Source organism: Protopterus annectens, chromosome 1.part1 (assembly GCF_019279795.1).
Source record: "Protopterus annectens isolate FY-2018-M chromosome 1.part1, PAN1.0, whole genome shotgun sequence".
Classification (NCBI taxonomy): domain Eukaryota; kingdom Metazoa; phylum Chordata; order Ceratodontiformes; family Protopteridae; genus Protopterus; species Protopterus annectens.
Window position 1 is genome coordinate 659,384,928 of NC_056726.1, and position 23,509 is coordinate 659,408,436.

The following is a 23,509-nucleotide window of genomic DNA, read 5'->3' on the forward strand; positions in this document are numbered from 1 at the left end:
TGAAGATTCTGTAAATTCTTATACATGGCGATGAATGTATATTTAAGTTTGCCAAGGCTTTTAGTTAAACATTTTTCTATGTGCAGGATTGGTTCCACACAGCCTACATATACAAAGCATACACCTCCACAAATAAACTGCAAAGCTATAGCCTCCTAAGCAATGGCATAAATTGTTTCAAATCCCTTGTTACAACTGTCAACAATAACTCCTACACGGAGGTGTATAAATATGCCCTGTATAAATATCTACACAAATGTATAGACTTGGCTCTACTTGAACGGATCAAAACAAGGTCCTCACAAAAAAAAAAGCCACTCTGGTGGATATCAAACATTAATAGGTTATACAATAAGAGGAAGTAATTAATGTCTAATAACAAGAGGGAACTGACTCAGCAGTGGAAGGACACCCTCCACAACTTGAACAAGTAAATTAGTTATCTTGTAAAGTCCTCTAAAGTCAATTATGAAGCTAAACTAACATCCTTAGCTAAGGATAATCACAAGGCATTCTTTAGCTAGGTCAGAAATCTAAAAGGGAAGGAATGCTTTGTATCGAACTAGTAGTGGATGGTACTATTCATACTGACCCTGAGTACATTGCCAACCTGACAGCAGACAGGTTTAGAGCAAACATTACCCCCTGTCCACACCAGACATACCACAAAGCATACCTGTCACCAGTCTTCTACCTAGTATCTCCAAATTGCAGGTCTTAGCTGCAATCTCCATAGCCAAAAAACCTAGCGGAACCACTTGGCACTCTCTTCTACCACAGTCTAAGTACTGGCTTTGTCCCAGCACAGTGGAAACAGCAACAGTAATTCCCTTGCACAAAGGGGGGTTCCATCAACCGACCTGAGAACTATAGACCCATAAGCCTAACCAGCCTTATCTGCAAGGCCATGGAGAGAATCATCAGGGATCTTATCAACAAAGACATAGATGACCTTCAAACTCTTGATCCAACCCAATTGGCTTTATTAAGGGTAGATCATGCTTATTAAACCTGGTGGACATCGTCGAGAATGTCAAAGCCCTGGATGAAAGCAAAACAGTATATACAGCCTATCTTGACATAGTCACGGCTTTTGACACAATTCTCCCACTCAGGCATCATTGAGAAACTCGCCCAGCTGGGAATTAACCCTTATGTCACTAGATGGGTAGCCAACTGGCTCACCGACAAAATGAGCACAGTTGAAGTTGGGGATTCCAACTCTACCAGCAGACCAGTTACCAAGGATCTGTGGTGGGCCCCCTAATGTTTGAAATCTAGTTCTCAGAAGTCCAGGCAAAAATAGATGGCCTGTAGCTTGCCAGGTTGCCAATGACAGCAAACTGAGTGCAATCACTGAGTCCTCCAACGACGATGGCATACTACAAAAAGAGCTTAGATAGACAAATGATTGATGCCAAAGCCATGGATTAAGCACAAAAAAAATGTGTTATCATCCCTTTCAGCAAAGAGAAAGTCCCTGCAAATTGCAATATTAATACTACCCCCTTAGCTCAAACCGTGTGCTGAGAGATTCGGGAACACAGGTTGATAGCAACATTAACTTTGATCACCATGTGTCCACAGTGGTAAGGAAGGCCTTCTGTGTTGCACATCCCTAATTTATTACAACCCCCATACCATTTTATACTCCTCTTATGAAGTAAGGGCATTGCATCCAGATCTAAGGATGTTATAATTCCCCTGTAGTCATCCCTCATCACACCATTCACACAGTACAACGCTCCCTTCTGTATGTACCTCACCAGACACCTGCAGCAGCTGGGGAGACCTCAGAGGTTTCTCACCAAGAAAGTTCAGGGCCTTCAACACATGACACATATAGACTAAAGGCCCTGTCATTGTACTCTGTATGTTGTAGGCTGCTGAGAGACAACTTGTGCCTGGTCTACAGAGCAGTCTCAGACCCTTCCCTAATGGAAATGCTGCACGTCCGCAAGTCAAACTGGACAAGATTCACTCGCTCTAGGGATCTTAACCTAGCCTGCGACATTAACAGGACATGTTGGACAGACAGATATATCTCCCCGAGACTGCCACTTCTCTGGAACAAACTCCCAATTCACATAAAACAGAATTCCTCGATGAACCTATTTAAGCATAACTTAGACAACTGGATGGGAGACTGTAAATTTACCTGGGGGTGTCACTTATGCCCCTCTTGGACAAAGGCAGTTGGTGCTGATCACAGACTCGCTTAGTAATACAACTTGTTCAATAAGGGAATAAGGGTATAACATGGCTAAGCTTTTAAAGGCCCTAGGGCCAATAGCCTAGTAACCTCCTATGAACCTATAATATACATACCTGATAGCAAATCAAACAGATATGTTATGAAAGACAAGTAAAGACAACAAACAGCTGTGATGCCTTCTTGTATCGAAAGAGTGACACATTTAGCAAAAGAACATAATGTCGAAAAACTGTTTCATACCTGATGGCATTTCATTAATTTACAATCTTTGAATGGGAATCAGATATATAATAATGAAACTGCAATATGAGTAAGGCATACAGCTTAACACAGTTCTGTTAAATGAGCCCTAGAATGGTCAGTTATTTAAAGATGCCAATCTGGGTACCACTGTACTCAAAACAGTGCGCTGTTCTGCAACTCTTTATATGAATATGACAAATGGAACAATGAAGCAGGGAGACATTATTTTTATTTTTTATGATGTATGGAACAGAGTGCTAAAAAGTTATATATGAATTATTTTACTAGATTTTAAGAAAGAGTTACCACATATTAAAACAACCTAATTAAATTATTGTTAGCCAAAAAATAGATAATGCTCCAGTGAGTCTGCAGCCAGAAACAGCACAGTTCAAAGTTGGAAAAACTGACAGGGTCATGGTAACCATACTAATTATGTTGTAAATGCAGCACAGTTTTATATGATCTCGCATCTTAATTTTAAAGCATTGCACAGTTTATAAACATGGATAATGTTTGATCTTATATAAATAAATATGATATAACATCTAAGCTTCTTCCTCACCGGACATGCTCTCCATTTTAGATTATCTTGTTCAGATTTAATTTGCTACTGCTGACTGGTATGATTTACACATAAGAAATACAAAAGCACTTTTGCACAAACTGTGCCAATCCAGGAAATGAATGACTAGCAAAACATATCTGCAAACATTATCCAACAAAACAATGCATTTTAAGAACCATCAACGTTACCCATAGAGAGGTTTTCTGCTGCCAGTTTAAATAGTGACAACACAATAGGGCTACACAGATACAGCTCATTATAATAAAAGTACTTCAGTTATCTCCTTCAGCAAAACAACTAGCAGCATATACAGAGACGGAGTATTTAGTTGTCATAGCGTCTAAGAGCTAACATGTCTATAAAGTGCCTCACGCTTTGTCACCTACAATCTTACTGTCCTTCATGAACACTTTTCCCCTTTAGGAATACAGTAATTTTGTCACTATAATTTAGTATCACTTTGTTTTTGTACTGGTAACATTCTTCAAGTTAAGGAACTCTTGAAGTATGTATTACATTGGATTTACAGCTGACATATACCACACACTGAAACAGATAACTGAGAAAGGACACTGCTTCTTTAATGTATGTTCCTCAACAATTGTAAAAAAAAAAAAAAGATACAAAAGGAGTCCAGTGTTCAGCGTCTTTGCTCCTTAAAAGCCCTGGCAAATTTTTATCATTTTGATTGTATTCCTTGTTTTCATGCATCATGGGGGAACAGGAAGGATTCTCTTTTTCTTTCATATTGTTGCCACTGTCCTTTGCCTCTTATACAGGTAGTCGTAGGTGTGTTCCTGAGCTATTTGGACGTGCAGCTATGATAAAGATGGCACTATCCTTCAGGAAGGTTTTCCAGTCAACTTGTCTGCAAAAAGAAATTAATACATATGCATTTAAGAATGTAAATTCTGAAAGAGCAATTTCTATTCAGTGAAAAAGTTGGATAAATTCGGTGAAATCAGAAACAAAAAAGCACTTGCATGATAAGTTTATAAGTGAATCCTCAAAGTTTAGTTCATCCATTTTTATTTATTCAAAAAAGAATTCAACAAACAGAAAACATGCCCTTAAAATCATTTTTATTAAGACTAAATACACAATTCTTTTCTTTGTAATTATTGCGGGACTGATTGCACTGATAAATCACTAGTGAGTTCTGTGAGTTATTTATCGTTAATAGCTGCCATCACATAAAATACCTGGAGCACATTTTAAATATTACACAGACTTTATGTCTCAGTCCACTGTAGGGCATTTTAGCAAGGGTGAATCTCATAATCCTAACTAAAGAAACTACCACTTTCCTTCCTTTGCAAAGAACACTATTCTTAGCATATGTGATATGGTAATTTTATCAGCTCATAGCCCTGATTTCGAATTAGGTTCCTGCCAAGTTTACATCAGAAAGTAACATGAAATAAATAATAGTGCAATTACTTCATTCACTAAGTGTGCCCTGGAGACAGTAAGCATATTTGCCAACTGTGATATCTGGGTTCTTCAGTGTTCTACTAGAATGCAGGCACGATTGCAAAATGCAGACACATAGGATGTTGGATGTATCTACTACATTTACTAATATGGCACAGGCTGCCCAGACACTAAGAACCATGTGACATCAAACAAGTAGGTTAGCTTAGTAACTAATGCACTACTTTATACATTCTAACCCTCTTGGTAGGAGGCTTACTTACAGGATAACAAACAATACCATGCAATACTATACAGGTTGCCATGTAAAATACACTCAAAATTTCAGTTATGCTACATAATATTAAGCAATAACCCATGCCTGGGTGTGGGCAATGCTGGATTGACCCACGGTTGGTGTTGTTTGGTCATGAGGGCAAAGCCCCAGTGGCCAGACAACTGTGGGTAAATCCACCATTACACACACCCAGAAGTGGGATATTGCTATTATACAGTGACATTTAAGAAACAAAAATACTTACTTTTCTTAAATAATGGAATTGTATAATGCCTCCGTGCTGCCCTTCCGCAGCTGTCCAGTATTCTGCGGAAGTTCTGATGTACTGCGCATGCATATGCTTACGCAGTACATCAGAGCTGTGTGTGGAAGCAACGGAGAAAGGAAGATCTCCGTTGCTTTTTTAAATGTGTCTCCGTGCTGCCCTTCCGCAGCTGTCCAGTATTCTGCGGCAGTTCTGATGTACTGCGCATGCATATGCTTACGCAGTACATCAGAGCTGCGTGTGTAAGCAACGGAGAAAGGAAGATCTCCGTTGCTTTTTTAAATGTGTCTCGCTATGTTAAACGAGTTTAACATGGCGAAATATTTTTAAAAAAGCAACAGAGAAAGGAAGATCTCCGTTGCTTTTTTTTTTTAAAGATATCTTGCTATGTTAAACGAGTTTAACATAGCGAGATTAAAGCAACGGAGCTCTTCCGTTCTCCATTGCTACCAAAAAGACAAAAAAATCAAGACTTATACTAATGGAAAAAGTTCAGGCGACTGGACGTTTTAAAGTCTGATTTACAATGGGCACGCTGACTAATCAGTGTGCATGTTTTGGAATATTATTGGAGGGGTCATTGTATAAATGATAATATATCACATTTGAGTAATGCACATATACAGCAACTGAAGGTAACATTCTATTATCAGCAGGTGGCATGAAATTTCCACCTCATTGGAATCTTCACAGGGCCTTCCAAACCTAGATACATTACAGTCACAGCTGGAGGATGAAGTCATAACTTGCACTGAAGACGTCAGCTACTTTAAAAGTCATAATTTGGTTTGTTTGTAGCATTCGGGCATTAGATATTCTAAGTGAATCAATGTGATGCGTAAACCAGTTCTACAACTCAGAAAAGTTACTCTAAAAGAATTTAGTGGCTATATTTGGCCACCCCATTTTTGCTGAAATCCAATAAGCTCTATAATACATTCTGCTGGATAACTAGGTCCATAAAAGAATGAAAATATATTTTATAAGCTTTCCAGTTAGCAAAAAATAAAAATCATCTATTCTTAATGGGCATGGAATCTTTGTTACATTCGTCTATCAATTTATTCAAATTAAAAAAAAGAATAAATCTAAGAAATGTTGGCATGGATAAGATAGAGTAGAGGATTGGCAGCACACATGGTAATTAGCTGTACAATACATCCTTGGTGGGTAGAAACATTTACCTTAATGAATAATCTTTTTTTAGAATAAGTTGAATACAGAAGAGTCATATGAGGTATGGATATTGTGTAGCTTATCAGACCATGACAAATTCTTAAAACAGTTGCTTAAGTAATATAGCTACTAAGATGATCATTTTAGAGCACTGGAGCCAATTTATTCAGGTGGATTATACATTTCCTATTTATAAATTTTACTGTTTCTTTAAAGGCTATATTAACTTTGAACATTTGGATGGGAGTTAACAGATATACACAAGGCAGGGGATAATTTTCTTTGTAAAAAGTAGCTATAATCATTTGCACTGTTGGATGATATGTATAGAAGAACCAAGAATCCTCTCTTCCTCTCTTTCGCTCTCTTCAAGCTGACATAGGGAGGTAGTGAGCAAGGTCATACATGTATCAGTTCCTATTGCAAACGGTCTTTGTGAGAAAGTTCCCAGGCAAATCACATCCTGGCACTGATGACAGTCCAGTCTTACACAGACATCACCTTATGTTTCAATATTTGTTCGGTCTGCTTGTTGATCATAGGTATTTGCATCTTTACGTGTTTGCTGTATGAGTTTGTATTCTGACTATGACTCCTGGCAGGAACATTTGTCATGACAGGATTTCTGCATTAAATGAGCTTGCTAAGCTGATTTTATACATTTGGTAAATGCTCTGGTTGCAAAAACAACTTATGAGATATACAACGTCACTTTCAATACATTACCATCAACAATTGAGTAGGGGTCAGCAGGAGGAGTAGGGACAGCAGGAGGATTTCTCTATTGTGGCAAAGCAGCCATCTTGCTTAGAAATGTCACCATTTTACTTATATTTTGACATTCTGTATAACTCTTTCTACATCTCAGCTAGTGCACACACTTACCTTTGTTGCTGAAAGATTAGACGGCTGTGAGTTCTATTCCCATAGCAGGAACTTATAGCTGTAGTGCACAAGAGGAATGTTGCACTACTGAGAGAGAGAAAGAGATGCCCTTCAGATGAGATGTTAAACTGATGTCCCATCAACTTGAGATGGTGATAGCTCAGGTGGATGTAAAAGATCCCATGGCACTTGTTAAAAAAAAAAAAAAAAAACGAGTAATGGAAGTTCTGTGGTGTTCTGGCCAAATATCCTCAAATCAGTATAAATACCTTGAAAAACAAGTCATTGGCTTTAGTGGGACTAGCCCAATCAACAGACCGTAAATAAACATCTCCATTTGAGTGTGTATAGCTGAGGGCAATTGTTTTGAAATTCACATTCTTGAGTGAACAAGTGAAATTCCTGACTGGAAAATGAGGCCAATTCTTATATAAAAGAATATCTAGAATTTCATGCTGTAAAACATTTGTTTTAAAAAGCAGTGACTGAATGTGACATCACATAACTTTCTAAACTCTGGATACACTGAATGACTGACAACACAGGTAAGATACTGATTGTCCTTGGAGAAAAACAAAATCTGCACCTAGTTTGCTCTATGGCCAGTCTGCACTAATCACCAAATCTACAAATCTGCCAGTCAATGCTTCACAGTTCTGCAAATTACTGTCTTCATGATATGTGAACTGAATGTTTCGTGAACATGGGAATGACTGTCTCTTTGACTCTATGAATTATTTACTGGCTGAGTGAACACATGGCTGTTTTAACTAACTGCATATTACCATCTAGAGCATTGCATGTGTGGTTACATATTGTGTACTTTAATGATCATGACGAATTGCTCACAAAGCCATTCTGCACGACATCTTGTCTATACTTCCCTAAGCACACCTTCTCCATACCTACCCCCAGTCATACACATTACAGCTGCCCTATTTGCTGTTCCCCCTTATACACAGTTACATTACATCACGCTACATTTTTTGGTCCTCCCTCCTCTCTACCTTTTCTCCCTCTACTCTTACCTACGCCACTTCTTATTACACTCAGTTGACAACTAACCTCACTGTCACCTCCAGAATACTACATCATAATTATAAATCACCCCTCTTACCCTTCTATAGCACTCAACCTATACTCTGTTACATCCCATACTTGCTTTATACACAAATAATTTAAAGGTGAAACATAAATATAAAGACCTGTTTCCCTATACATACCTCTCATTCAAGCCTGCTTTTGACTGTGATATACATCCTAATCCTGGATCCTCTCCATCTTTACACACCTGCAACACTAACACCTCAGCTGTCATTAAATACTCCTCTCGCAAACTAAGGTAATCACCTACTACTGATGAAGTTAAACCTTGGAGCATCTATAATAAACTATCAGACTTACATGCCTTTACAGTCTAATCCTGTATACCTCTCAACCTCTTAGCACAAAAAAAATCTGGACAAAGCCTAACAGAATAGGGGAACAAAGGTCCAAAAAATAAAGTCAGATTTTAAATATTGTTCTTATAAACTTAGGAAGTTGCTAGAATAGCACGATCTGTCTTAGCATGCATTTTTCTGAAGGATATGAAGTCTGAATCTCAAATTTATATTTAATGGCTTCAATCCTCAGATCATACTAGTGTTTTGCCAGTAAATCACATTTTATAAGAAACACACCGAAAATACGAGGCACAAATCTGGAATTCTGTGAAACTCTGGACAGTTGAGAGGTATGTCATGCACCCCTGGCATAATAGTAGCCACAAAAACCTGCCTAAAACCAGGTACTGAAGATCAGGAAATTCTTCCCCCAAGGTAAATCATCACTAGAAATGACAGACAACAGAAGAACTGATGGAATGGCTATCATATACAAAAACAACCTTGAAATCCCTTCATACCCCCTCAAACACATCAACTTTCCCAGTACAGAACTAATTCTCTGTTGTGCAAATCAGCAAACACAAGAGCATATGTATCACTGCCATCTATAACCTCCTAGGAACAACATCCCATTACTAGAGGAAACGGTGTACTGGATATGTCATGATATTAAAAAGGAAATAATTTTATGCGATGTTAATATAGACTTCCTATTTATTGACTGACTCTCCCACTCTTTCCATCGATCTCTTTACAGAAATTATCATTACTGCTACTTGACTAGACAACTACAGTAATAGGGAGTCTGCATTAGATAGGATCCTTATCACCACCCCTAACAAAATTAACACTGCTGGCTGCCTACCCAACACCATCAGTGACCATCTATCGACCTTTCTCGTAATACAATTTTCTCATGCAAATAAATGCATACTCTAACAATGTGCCTACACTCTCCTCCTTCAATAATGATACTTTCATTAGCTGCCTCAACAAATAAAAATGGCATATTCTTAAATACCTACCCTAGATAACACTAAATCACTAACACATTCCTTAACATACTAAATGAACTAACTGCCATCATATCAAAACAAATCAACTCTAGTCCCGCCCCATGGCTCACAAGAGAAACCAAGCAACTCATGCTGGCCAGAGATAAAGCTTGGAAAGCATAAGCTACTGACAAAATACTGCAAAAATGACAATATTTTAGACAGTTTAGGAACCTTTCTAAACTAAATATCAGATCAGACAAAACTACATACTTTTCCCAGTTTCAAAACAACAGAACTCTAAGCTTTGCTGGAACACAATCAAAAGACTGGTATATTCAGGCCAGACTACGACTCATTCACCAATTACCAACAACAAACTTGAACCCTGCAGCTACAAAATTCAATAAAGATTCACACACTTTGTCCCCTCACTAATTAAAAATAAACCACCTTCCAGCCTCGTTATCCAAAGCAGTACTAATAGCCACCAAAATCCTCTCTCCATCCAACCATAATCTACCTCTTCTGTCAAAAAACACCTCCTAAAAGTAAAATTCCACCCAGTTGCTGATAAACTGCCTCTTGAGTATCTCAAAATTGCTGCAACTGCTATCGCACACACTGTATCTATACTCATAAACAAATCAATTACAGAAGGCTGCATCCTGCCATCTGGAAAATAAAATCTCACATCATACCTCTATATAAAGGGGGAGTGCCCATAGACCTCTCCAGTAACCAACCTATAGCTATTCTACCCCAACTCTCTAAAATATTGGAAAAATGCATTTATCCCCAACTCCTTTCCATCTTGTCAGTAACAATGTCCATTACAACACTCAACACAGTTTCCAACCTCAGCACAGCACCACTACTCCTCTCCTGAGCTCTAATAAAAACACCAGCTTCCTAGTATGCTTCCTTTTCTTAGACTTGTCAAAAGTATTTGACACAGTTTCACACCAACACCTGCTCCATGAACTATCCTGCCTAGGACACCCCCATTCATGCCATAGCTGGTTCCACAGCTTTCTCACTAACAGACTCCAGGCTGAAAAATGGACAGGACATCTCTCACCATTTCTGTCTCTGTTGGCATAACTCAGGGATCTATTATAGCCCTTTGACTATTCAACTGTTCAGTAATAATCTTCAAAAGCTGCGAAAGAAGCCTCCATATTACAATGTGCAGATGCTGCCACTCTCATATGGTGTGCGTATTTGTCCTATGGAGGCTTCTATGGTAGTTCTGCGAAGATTATTACTACTACTCTATAAGATGACTCAGAACTCCTTTTCCTCAGTTGAGACCTGGCTAGATGACTACCAAGTACTTTTAAATGCTAAAAAAGAAAGAAAAAAAAGTTAATGCTTTTTTTATCCAAATCTCTGTCAGCAAAGAAATAATCCTTCAATATCAAATCAGCAGATAATACCATAACTGTAACCATTTCCAGCATAAAGCTTCTTAGTGTCATAACTGATAACTTAAAATATGATCAACACATCACTCAAGCTATAACGAAAACTCACCAAAAGCTGGGCTTCCTCTACAGAAACTGACCCTATCTCACTGGCTGCTCTAAGAATTTTTTAGCAACACGTTGTCTTCTCACTTCACTTCTCTATGCAGCTCCCACTCTGACTATCCTTTGCTGCACCTTAAAAAGTAAACTAGAGGTTTGCTACAATAAAATAGTTATGTTTGCATCCAACTATTCAAAACCATTCACAGCACTGCCTAGCAATAAAGCACCTACTCTGGCTTGAACTACCCAATTACCTTACCTACTCCCAACTGCTCAGTGCCCAAGGGCGCCCGCAGGCAGGTGCAAGGGGGTGCACTTGCACCCCCCTGGAATCGGCTGACTAATGTTATAATTTAAAAAAAAAAAGTTCGTTTTTTTTTTTGGATGTTCTTCTTTAAGAAGAAAGAAGTCCGTGCTGACATCAAGCATTCTTCTTTAAGAAGAATGGTCGCAGGTGTGCTGACATCATCGCGCGGCGCGCATATTTTCAAGTTTTGCGAGCGGGAACTTACATGGACGGACGGTTTTGGGGTTCGCAAACGGAAAATGGGACCGTGAGAACTGAATCGGACGGATTCGCAAGCGGGAAGAAACGAGCGGAAGATGGGACACTTTCAGAGTAAGTTTGTGTGTGTGTGTGTGTGTGTGTGTGTGTGTGTGTGTGTGTGTGTGTGTGTGTGTGTGTGTGCATGCGTGCTTGAGTGTGTTATTAAGTGGGTCATTTTAATGGTTTATTTATCTATTTTTGTTATTTACTGATTCAACGTAGTATATACTGAGTGCCAATGTACAGGTCTGAAATTGAGGAGCTTCATGGAAGGTTGCAAAGGGGAATTGTTATATGTTTTATGGCCTGCAGTTTCAAGAACCACTAAGTATTGTGTTTGTTCTTATTTTAGTACTAGCTGTGCATGCTCAGTGGTGAGGAGAAAGATTCACTAAAGGAGGAAGTAGCAGAGGACATCATAGACCCATTTACTGGTGATGCACTCTCCCTTGATACTGTGGTATCACTTTTTCACTATGGATACATTTCAGCTTAATTCTTTTATTGGATATTCTTATCTGTGCCCATTTAAGACTGTATTACACTTGCATTTACATTTTATCTGCATAATGAACTCCAGTTCTAAAGTGGATGTGGCCAGACCTGGGAGTGTACAAAGGGCCACTTTCAAAAAAGAAGATCTTCTCAGTCCATTTTACATGACTCATAAAATATTTATAGAATTTCCTCCACCAACAATAGTTGCATATGCTATACAACAACTTTGAAACATTAGGAGGGAGACTATATAAAAATGTATAGACTAATAAAAAAGCACATATGAAGCTATTTAAGACAGACTCAATTGCCTTTTATATTGAAGGGAAATAATCTCCTACCAGTAGTGGAGATTCCCTCTATCTGCTGTGTTGGGCCTCACAACACCCTGTGAAGACATTCTTTCCTCAATTATACTCACCCTGTCAGGTATTATTAAGGTCATGACAGGAAAGGGTCAGTAGACCAGTGCACTCTCAAAACTTTACAAAAATAATTGTTGTATATAAAAGGCAGAACATGGATTGCTGCATACTTCATATCCCACTGACGTTGCTGGTGGAAAAGTTGGTAGTCTAAGTTGGACTCTGGTGACACACGCTCAGACAGCATATCAGTGTCAGAAGTGAAGGCCAAAGAATGGATGGATGCATTCTCATCCTGAAAAGATTGGTGTGAGAAATGGCAGTGAGGCTGCTATCCCTCGGGAATACCAAAGCAATAGTGGCCCCAGATCAGGGTACATTTGTGTTGTGTGTGGGTGTCACAAGCTTTAATACTTGGTCGTCTGAAAAGAGCTCACATGGGCACTTTTTGTTTTCAATTACTGTTTTACAAGTGTTGCATTCTGTCAATCACCCCATACAGTAAGATGAGGCACTGCCAGCCTGAAGGAACATGAGGTGACTGCAGACCCCATTCGCAAAGCGACTACTACCCCCAAATATTTTTTTTCAGCAAAGGACAAAGAGAAATACATCAGCCCCACTAAGAAATAAGAACTCTGACAAATTTAGTAGACCCTTTAAAGGGTAATTGCCAAGAACCTGAGGGCAAAAGTGACTAGCATTTAGTTACAAACACTGTAAGTGTGTGTGCAAGTGTGTACATACTTTCTGTTGTTACAGTATGATGTAGTGTGGTGCTGATAGTTACTTCAGATTTTTACCCACTGCAGTATTTTGGGGGATTCACTGCAGTATTTTGGGGGATTAGCATCATATCACAGATCTAACTGATACTTTTTTATCTACATTAACTTGTATTGACACTACAGTTTTACATGACTGGATTCCTTTGCACTTAAGAGACTAAAGTCCCCCACTAAAGGAGTATTATAAAGCAGCTGTTGATGAAACAAAAGGTCAAGGTAGTATGTCTCTAAGAATGTAAAACAGCCAGGAGGTACACTCGGTTACTTAATAACTTTAGTAGCGAGTGGCTTTAATAAGAAATCTGAAGCTGTTGTGGTAATTTTTGTTAGAACTTCCATGAGTTGCCAGCTAGTGAGAAAGCATACAGAAGAGGAAGGTAGATGGATATGGCCAAAGTCTGATACCACTGAAAGACCCTTACTGCTGGGACACATATATGGATATTATCATAATTTATCAGAAGATTTGGGAAACTATTTGGCATGTCAGAAGTGGTAGGAGAAGTGGATGCCTCTGATTTTGGCTTGGGACTATAATGTGGTTGCATATTCCTTGACGTAACTACTCCCTTGTTCAGAGAAGCATGTGAAGGCCAGCATGTCTGACTTAGATTTAAAAGATATTTGGAAGATCCTACACCCTCAGGATGAAGAATTTACATTTACTTCCCAAGGGGGGGGGCCTGAACATTCACAAATCATACACCACACAACACGCACACCATTCAACCCACAACATACAAACTACACAATCCTACACTATATCTTATAGCTTCAAGTGCGTGCATCTTGAGGTTAAGACTTCTGGCATTTAGCAGCATTACCCTTAGTTTCTTGTTCCTTGTGCTGTCTATGGGGGTGGGTTTGACTTTTGAGCCTTGCCTAAAAAAGGCACTATGGGGGTGGCAAGAGCCTTTGCCAATATCCGAAAGAGCAGTGGTGACAGGTGCAAGCCGCCCCTAGCGAAGCAACGTGGCTTGTCGAGCATGTCATCCCAGGCTGACAGGCATTGGATCCCCTTTGAATGACACCAAAATTTTAGCCAATTGTTAAAATCGATCATTTTGTCTTTGTACTGTGGCATCATTCTAGGTAAGGGTAAGATGCTACTCAAGGTCAGGGTCATACCAGCCTGGGCTACATGATCATAGAGCTCCTCTATGTCTCTTTTCATGTAGTCCTGGGAGGTACATCTCAGGTCATTCACACCAGCATGTGCAATGACTAAGTCTATTTGTATTTGCTTTGGAGTGACCTGAGTGCTTGCGTTATGTGGCGGATCCTAGCACCCGACAGGCAGGTCACCATGACCTTCTCTTTATTCAGCCTGGTGAGCGGGACGTCAGTGTGTCTGACAATAGAGTCACCTATTACAAGAGTATCAGGTGTTATTCAGCCTTAAGGGCTGTGGCTGCTGGCACACTGACTTTGTGGGCTATGTGTTGTGCATGTTTTGTTTTGAGGTAGCGTTTGCTTGGATGTCTGCTTTGGAGGTCTCTGTTGCTTAGGTAGATTTTTATTTAGAGCCTCAGAGTATGTTTTTGTGTATTTATGTGTTTGGTTCGCTGATGTGTTGGGACTATGTGATACTGGAGCAAACTCAGACAGCCCTGGTTGAACTATACCTCTCAGTTGTCCATATCTTTGCAGAATGAATAGATATTTGCTTCTTATTTTTGGTTTGTTCCTCATACAATGAAGTCACTAAATGACAGACATTTGAGTTTCAGGCGTCATAACCTTCAGAAAAATGCATGCTAATGCAAGACCTGTTATTCTATCAACTGTCAAGTTTATACAAGAGCAACTTTATATGTTGCCCCAATATATTTAGCCTTGTCCAGATTTCCTGCATTAAGAGGTTGAGAGGTATGTGCAAATCACTTTGTAGAATTAGGAATATCCAAACCTCTCCATCGTCCCCAATTTTGGCTCAAAATGTTGCTCTCCTCCAATAATCCTTCCTCAAAATGGCAATTTTGGAAGAAAATGTGATTGAAGTCTCCTAGAATAATGGTGTTGGCTTAATGCATAGGGACACCATATTAGTTAGGTAGGAGATATGGACTGATGGGGTACATAGAGGGGACCTATAGTTAGGTATGACACAGTAAGGAGTTTTGTTAATGCTAAGCTGGATGCAGAGGAATTCCACGTCATTATCTCGCATAGCAAGTCTTGAGATGAAATGTTGTTTAAGAATATGTAGACACCATCACCTTTTCATCTAATGTGTTTTCCAGGGGAAGCAGTGCTTGTAAGGAGTGAACTTTTTAGCTTAGGCATATATGTTTTCCAGGGGAAGCAGTGCTTGTAAGGAGTGAACTTTTTAGCTTAGGCATATATGTTTTCCAGGGGAAGCAGTGCTTGTAAGGAGTGAACTTTTTAGCTTAGGCTCTGAAAAGGAAATTGGTTATTTTCTAATTCATGTAGCTATAAAAATTCAGTATAAAAACTGTAAGTGTCTGAATGCAAACACACTAGTTAAGCAGCATCATGGTAGGGAGTACTTCAGTACAGAGAGATTCAACTATATACATAGCCCTTTCTGTCAAACACACACACACCATGGTCACACAGAGTTTACAGTTGTTGTAACACGTTTCTGAATGCAAACACACTATTAAAGCAGAATTGTGGTAGGGAGCACTTCAGTACAGAGAGATTCAACTATATACATAGCCACGAGTTCCCTTGTACCTTTCTGTCAAAAACAAATGTACACCATGGTCACAGAGTTTACAGTTGTAACTTTGAAAAAATCAATCTATTTATGTATTTCTTGCACTAAAGTTGAGGTGTGTGTGTGACAGAGAGAAATGCCCTAGTTAGCTCTAACAGGTGGAATTTATGTGCAACTGTTTTGTTTAGCAAATGGTATCATTATTGTGGTATAGAATTTTAAAGCAGTGTTAGCACAGCAGATAGCATACATGCATATTGATGCAAAGGGCTGTAGGTTCTATTCATACAGCATGTACATTTGTATTTTAAGGGGGTATGGCACTGCAGTTCTTAGTATGTCCTCCTTTGGATGAGACACCTAATAACTATGAACCTACTTTTCAGCCTGCCACACATTCCCTATTGCAATATATCATCTTACCATTTATTTTAATGTAGCACATGCAATTTATTCTTAAAGGGCAACAGGCACTGAATTTGTAAATGAAACACTGAAATATAAAGTTTTTTTCTAGTAACAACCTCTTCATTGGTTTCAGATCTCTTTAATGTGGAATTATTCAGATGACTTTTACTTCTGCAGAGATTCTGCATACTGATTGATATTGGTGGATTTTATGACAGAAGTTTGAGTGTTTCTTTATGGTTGAAATGTTCTGAATTGGGCAGGCTGTCATTATTGGTTCATATGATTTGTTTCATTGCTTAAAGGAAAGATGCTCAGAACTATAAATTTAAAACACTCTAACAAGTGGTGCTGTGTTATACAAGGGATATAATTCAATGATTATGTAGTATAATAGTCAGGAAGGTGAATCGAAGAACTCTTGCATGTTTCTAAAAATGTGTGCAAGGAGCCTATGATTTGGAAATGGGCCAAAGATAAACTTACCTTGCCACTGGCCAGATGCATGTTCGTGAAATATGGGTTTCGATGCTGTTTCAGTGAATGTGGGTTTCAAAGGTAGAGAAGTTTTAATGCTAAGTCTGTTTTCATTGTAAGACTATTGTTTTGTTTAGGTTTAGTAAATGTCTGTCAGTGTTTGTGCTATAAAATTTGAAATAAAAGTTGTAAATGAAATCCAGATATCTGTAGTCATTGTAGAAGTAAAGCATAAAACAAGTATGCACACAGAGATTTGAACAATTTCTATAAAATGGGGAGAAATAGCCAAGTAATGGGACACTGGAATGGCTGAGTGGGCGGGGGAGTGGGCGGGGCATCATTGGGGTAGAGCACTGCGGGCGGGGCTTGGGTTTGCACCCCCCTGCAAAAAATCCTGCGGGCTCCCTTGTCAGTGCCTACAAAATAATACAAAATAATACAGAAACCTAACACCTCACCTTCACTACAAAATATCCTCAAATACTACTACTTTTCTAGGAATCTCTGTTCACAGAACAGTATCTTCTGACCACGACCATGTCTGATAACAGAGCAGGTGACTTGCTTTAGCTAACCTAAGTTGCTAAGCACTGGAACTCCATCCCACCCAACCTAGAACAAGACAGCATTACCACGTTTCAAGCACAACTTAAAACAACATCTAACTTCCTCATGGCTGTGCTCATGTTCCCGTCCTGTCTAACCTCTCCACTATCAGAAATTTTTCTACTTATGTTTTTCTTGAGTACTCCTGCTTATATCCTTCCACCTCCTGTCTTTTGTTTCTGCTGTAGTGCATCCTCTCATTTATGTCAATAAGCATATTGAACCTGTGCACTTTATCATAGCTATTACATGTTAACATGTCTTTGACTTATAACTTCTAAAGTATATGGTAAATGTATTTGCTATTTGTCTCAATACTACCAGCAAGGTAATGCTTAAAATGTTTATTTTTTTATTAATGTTCGTGGTAAAAAAATGTATATTATGTGCAGCTTTTCTCCTCGGGGCTTTGCTGAAAATGGGCTTGTCCAGCCAGATTTCTTGTAAAACAAAAGACAATAACTAATTAAATAAAATATTCAGTTATTGCATTCAGCAATTTGAAACGACAAATTGTTGCTTGTGTTCATATAAGGAGAAAACTAGGCCAGTAGCACAGCACTAAGTTGTATTTCAGTGCATTTCAAGCCCAACTCAGTCTCAGATAAGACATTAATTTGGCTACAATAGCAAGCTTAAACACAAGACTTTTACTATTAATAGAAATTCTTACTGACCAGTGTACCATATTCATGACCAGAATACATTAACCTCAGTCAGGCTTTTGAGCTCAGTAAAGTTTTGCTACAGTTCATTACAACTGTGGTCCATTTTCACAAAACTGAGTAGCACAAACAGAAAACGCAGCTCTGCTTTTTTTTGAAAGGCAATCCATCACATTGCAATGAAGAGATTTTTTTCAGAACACAGCCCCATATGAGTATGAGGTTTTTTAACAGTTCTCCATTTTTTTCACTCAGTACTCAAGAAAATTGTTATGTAGTTAATCCCAACAACTGAGAGAAATTAAAGTTGTAGAAGTTCAATCAAGAAGCTTGTGTTCCCTTCTTGGATGAGGAAAATACTTCCAATAAAACATGTTCTGGTAGCTTCAAAGGAAAATCACAGTTTACAGAAAATAACTGCTTTTCTGCTTATTGCAAATCCACCAGTGCTGTATGTTGAGGTTCAAAAAAAGTCTTTAGCAATTCAACAGCTATAAACAATATAATATGAGGAACAACAAAAGAAAACTGTAAGCATTCCAGTCTAGTCTGTTCCACAGGTCTTGTTTTAGGCAATAGTGTTCCATCCTTAAGTAATTCAGAACAAACAGTGTTTAACAATATCTTTCTCTAGCCAAAAGAATCTGGTATTTCCAGCCTTCATAACACATTCTACAGCAGGCAGTATAACATATTACATAGCTCTCGACCTCTTAGAGCAAGAAATCTGGACAAAGCCATAAACAAAAGTGGGACAAAGGGACAAAAACAGGGACACATTTTAAATAATTGCGCTTACAAACTTAGAAAGGTAAGAGAATAACATGTTTTGCATTAACAGTAATTTTCTAAAGGGTATGAAGTGTGAAACTCAAATGTCTATAATTTTCTAACTTCAGTCTTTTTATGTCATTAATTTGCTAGAAAACCACAATTTTATGAAAAATACACCAAAACTATGAGGCAACAATCTGGACATTTTGTGAAAATCTGTACAGTTGAGAGGTATGATTCAATCCTTCTGATTTCAGGAATACAGGACAAACCTCTTTTTTGAGACACCCTTCAGCTACCCTCATTACTGTTTGGGAAATCCTCCCAGTTTCCTCTCTTAAGCCAAGAATCTAATATATGATGATTACTATGCTCAGGGCTCAGATAAGCCTTCAGAGGCATCTCTAGTAAACATAATTAGGTATATCAGAAATTCACTAATGTCCATTTTAGTCAAAGGTATACAATTTAAACCTCTGTTTAATAAAGAAGTCTCAGCTGCAGACATTTCATATTTGGAAATATTCCATTTTAACTCTCCTGCCCATACCCCCACATTTTCTTCAAGGTGTGAATTTGTAGCTGACCTGTGCCTCTTTCTGTTCTGGCCCCTGTAAATGTCCTGTTCCACAGATTTTCTGCATCCTGCTCGAAACAGTAGGGGTAGAACAGGAAAAACCTGTTGTTGTCCTCCTTCCATATTAATCGTCCTTCTTACTACGGCTGTAGCTGTGGAGGCAATTGTTGCCTTATCATTGGTTGCTGAAGACGATAGCACTTCCATCGGTGTAGAATAAACGGAATGTGCCTCATTTGGTGAAAGGACACTCCCTCTTTGCTGTTGATTCATTGTTTCCTCTTCCTCCCTGAGTGCATTGGTAGTCTCTTCAGACTGTACCTGATGCTCCGCCCTTGGTCTCTTCATGCCACTCAAACAATTGAACTCGCCCTCTCCTCTGCTGGTAGGCTGTTGGTGGTACCTCTGACTACCCATTGATTTCTCTCAATCGCAAATTGCGGTTGGTAGTAGACTGCTCTGCAGACTGTGCAGGTTTTGGCCAAGTAAAGACATGCTGGTTAGTGAAATCTGTTACATCCCTACACAGTTTCTTTTTCTTTTGCTCAAGCAGTCTGGTTTCATGGCAAAGTATCTTATCAATTAGTTAATGCATGAAACCTTCAGCAGCTGCTTCCCCATAAAGCGCAGACGGTTCATGTTGTTGCTGACGTATCTTTTCATTAAGCTCTTGTTCCACTGGCTTAAAAAAGCCCACCAACATTTGTATATATGCTTTACTGGTGTTAAGATAAATTTACTGGGCTAACAAAGTGGGGTAGGTGTTTCCATATGTGTGCATATTAAGTACTCTGAGTCCCCTTGGTATAACATTTAGGTATAAGCAGGCTTCAAAATGGAACCATTGGCTCTGGAGCTGCTTAAACCTACACAAATCATTCTCCACATTTCTTTTCAAATTGCGTATCTCAGCTTCATTGATGTTGTTAGTATTAACAGTCGCGGAGTTCATATTAAGAGTACCTGTTTGTAGCAGTGGATTGTCTTGATTTGTCAGCAAATTCAGAAGTCTCCTTCCCACATTTACACCAACTGTTGCATCCTCTGCAGTGTTCACAATACCTTCCACCATCATTAAATACACAAGCAACAAACAAATAAATCTAAACCAGCCCAGAAGTTGAAAATGTTGAAACACAGGTGCCCAGTAGGAAGGTTGCTGGAATAAAGAAGCTGAACCACAACAAAGTAAAATCTTCTTTTTTAATACAAAATGGTGAGCGCTTTCACAATGGTAACCATTGCTTCATCAGACAGTTCATTCAAACAGCAACAGCACTTAAATACTTTAATTCATTACTAAAACAACCAATCGTACCACTCAAAGTTAATTCAGCACTCAGCAATCAATGATTTACTATAGTTACATTTTACCCTTAGTTAATTGCTGAAGTCAGAAAAACTCTGTTTTAAAACCATATGGACAAAATGTAGACAAGAATATGTGGATAGATATAAATAAAACACAAAACGTCAATGAATAAATACGTATACTCATGTTCCCCATTTAGTAACTACTTATGTGTGTGGGTATAAGCATAAAAAAATATATAAAAAAATATATATTAGGCAGAATATATGTATTAAGTTGTTGAGTGTGTACTGCTTAAACTTTTATATATATATTTTTATATACATTTGTATGCTTATACCCACGCACATAAGTGAAAACTGCTAGAAATGTTGTCATATCTTAAAAAGACAAAAAAGTAGAAGGGCCAGGGTTTCATAAATGTCAGGATTACTTTTAAGAAAACCCCATTTATTTAGGAAAATATTCTTAACCTCCTTGGCCTGAGGACCACATTCTAAAAATCAATGTCCTCTTGAAAAAAGTGGGTTCCTGAATTTCATTAGTTTGTAACAAACCAGTGCCTAAAAGGGGTTATATTTGTTACCCCATTGAGACAATATATATTCCTTTGTTTCATCCACCAAGGATTTGGGGTAACCTCTAGATAAAAACATCTTAGCAACAATTTCTAATTCAACCGTTACATCAATAAATTCAGAAGTCACTCTGGCTGCCCTAATTAGTTGGCCTTTAACAATGCTCTTTTTCTAACTTACTAGATGGCAACTACAATATTCTGAATAAGAAATGATGAATGTAGGCTTTCTGTATATTCAGGACTTGAACAGCTCTCCTGTATTAAAAAATAGTTGTTTCTAAATAATTAATCTTTTTCTGAACTAAAGCTACAAGTAAATAACAAAGGGGATAGAGGACACCCCTGCCTGGTTCCTCTCTTCAGACACAACCTCTCAGAGAAGAACCCTCCAACTCTGATATTTTGCCTCTGATACCTTATATATCCTTCTTTTGGCTTTTTCCTGGTTAGGGGTCGCCACAGCGGATCATCTGTCCTCTCATGATTGGCAGTGGTGTTTTACGGTGTCGAGTTCCCAGCCCGGCGCCCAACCTTCCACAGAAGGCACACACAGACACACAGACGCACACACTCACACCTAGGGCCAATTTAGAGTGTCCAATCCACCTACTGCATGTCTTTGGAATGTGGGAGGAAACTGGAGCACCCAGAGGAAACCCATGCGACCACAGGGAGGACATGCAGACTCCGCACAGAAGGCACCCCAGCTGAGAATCGAACTGGAGAACGTCTTGCTGTGAGGCAGCAATGCTAACCGCTGTACAATCGCGGCCGCCCCCACCTCCAAAAATACCTCATATATCCTAATTAACCTTATTATTGTAGCAAGAAATGCAAATGCTTAAATTATCCTAGCTTACTCTGTTGAATGTTTTTTTTGCATTAAGACCAACGAATAATAATAGTATTTTCATACATTTTGCTTCCCTTCAGATCATCATTGTTCTATTAACATCCTACATCATCCCTTTACATAAAGGTGGAACATCCACTGACCTCACCAACTATCGCCCTATTGCCATCCTGTCCCCACTAGCAAAAATTCTTAATGTATACATTACCAACTTATGCCATACCTACTTAATAACCAACTTCTCTCTCACACTCAGCATGGATTTCGCCCTGCTCACAGTACAACCACAGCCCCTCTTTCCTTTACAGGCCTCATCAACCAAAACAGGCACTTAGGTAAACTAACATCTGCCATATTCTTGGACCTGTAGAAAGCCTTCAATATGGTCAACCATCCCAAGCGACTCCACTCCCTTACTAATCTTGGCCTTAGTGATCATGCACTAGCCTAGATCCAAAACTATCTATATGGTAGACAACAAGCAGTTTGATGGGACAACAACCTATCCTCACTGCTGCCTATTACCACAGGAGTCCCACAAGGGTCCATTCTGGGAACCCTTCTATTCTCCATCTTCATTAATGATCTCCACAATATATGCCAAGATGCAACTGTTATACAATATGCTGATGACTCAATATTAGTCTGCTCAGCCAACGACCCACACAAACTCCTCTCCATTACCCAAAAAGCCTTCTAAATTACAGAAACCTAGTTTCTTAACAAAAACCTATTACTTAATCCCAAAAAGACCAAACTGTTGCTATTTAAACCAAACAAATCCATCTCAATGCTCAACACATTCAATACTGAGTCCAGAGATGGGACTATCATCTCTCCAGACAATCACACTAAACTGCTAGGAGTGACCACTGACCACAACCTCAAGTTTGATCTACATATAAATCAAACTATTAAAAACATTCACAAAAAACTGGGCAGTCTTTATAAAAACAAACCATTTCTAACCCAACCTGCTAGAATAACCATAGCTCAAACCCACCTCTTCTCCACACTATTCTATGCCACTCCCATCTTCAGCAACCTACTAAAAACTGAAATGGCCAAGCTTAACATCTGCTATAATCAAATTGCCAAATTTGCTACTGGTGCCCCCTTCTGTGCCCACCACTCTCATTCACTAAATCAACTTATCTGGCTTGAATTCCCAAATCTCTCATTCCATCAGCTTTCTTTCACCCAGAAACTCCTGCTACTTCCTGAACCCCCCCCCCCCCCAGCATTATCTAATCTACTTAAACTACAAACTAATACCAGACAAATTTGCTCTAGTGATAAAAGACTAATCAAGGTGAGCAAAAGCAATAACACAGCAGGTGACTCCCTCTTTCCTAACTTGTTTGTCTTTTTGGCTTTTCCCTGGTTAGGGGTTGC

The 23,509-nt window shown here is 38.8% G+C and overlaps 1 protein-coding gene across 2 annotated transcripts in view; it reads right to left on the minus strand.

The window, feature by feature from the left end:
- Nucleotides 1-2,669: 2,669 nt before the first annotated feature.
- Nucleotides 2,670-23,509, minus strand: part of PHF24 (PHD finger protein 24) — a 1,962,240-nt gene continuing 1,941,400 nt past the window's right edge. For both annotated transcript variants that reach the window (XM_044077480.1, XM_044077487.1), the window contains one exon: nucleotides 2,670-3,894. In XM_044077480.1, the coding sequence (XP_043933415.1) occupies nucleotides 3,798-3,894 (97 nt within the window). In that variant the 3' untranslated portion in view covers nucleotides 2,670-3,797. The remainder of the gene's footprint in view (nucleotides 3,895-23,509) is intronic.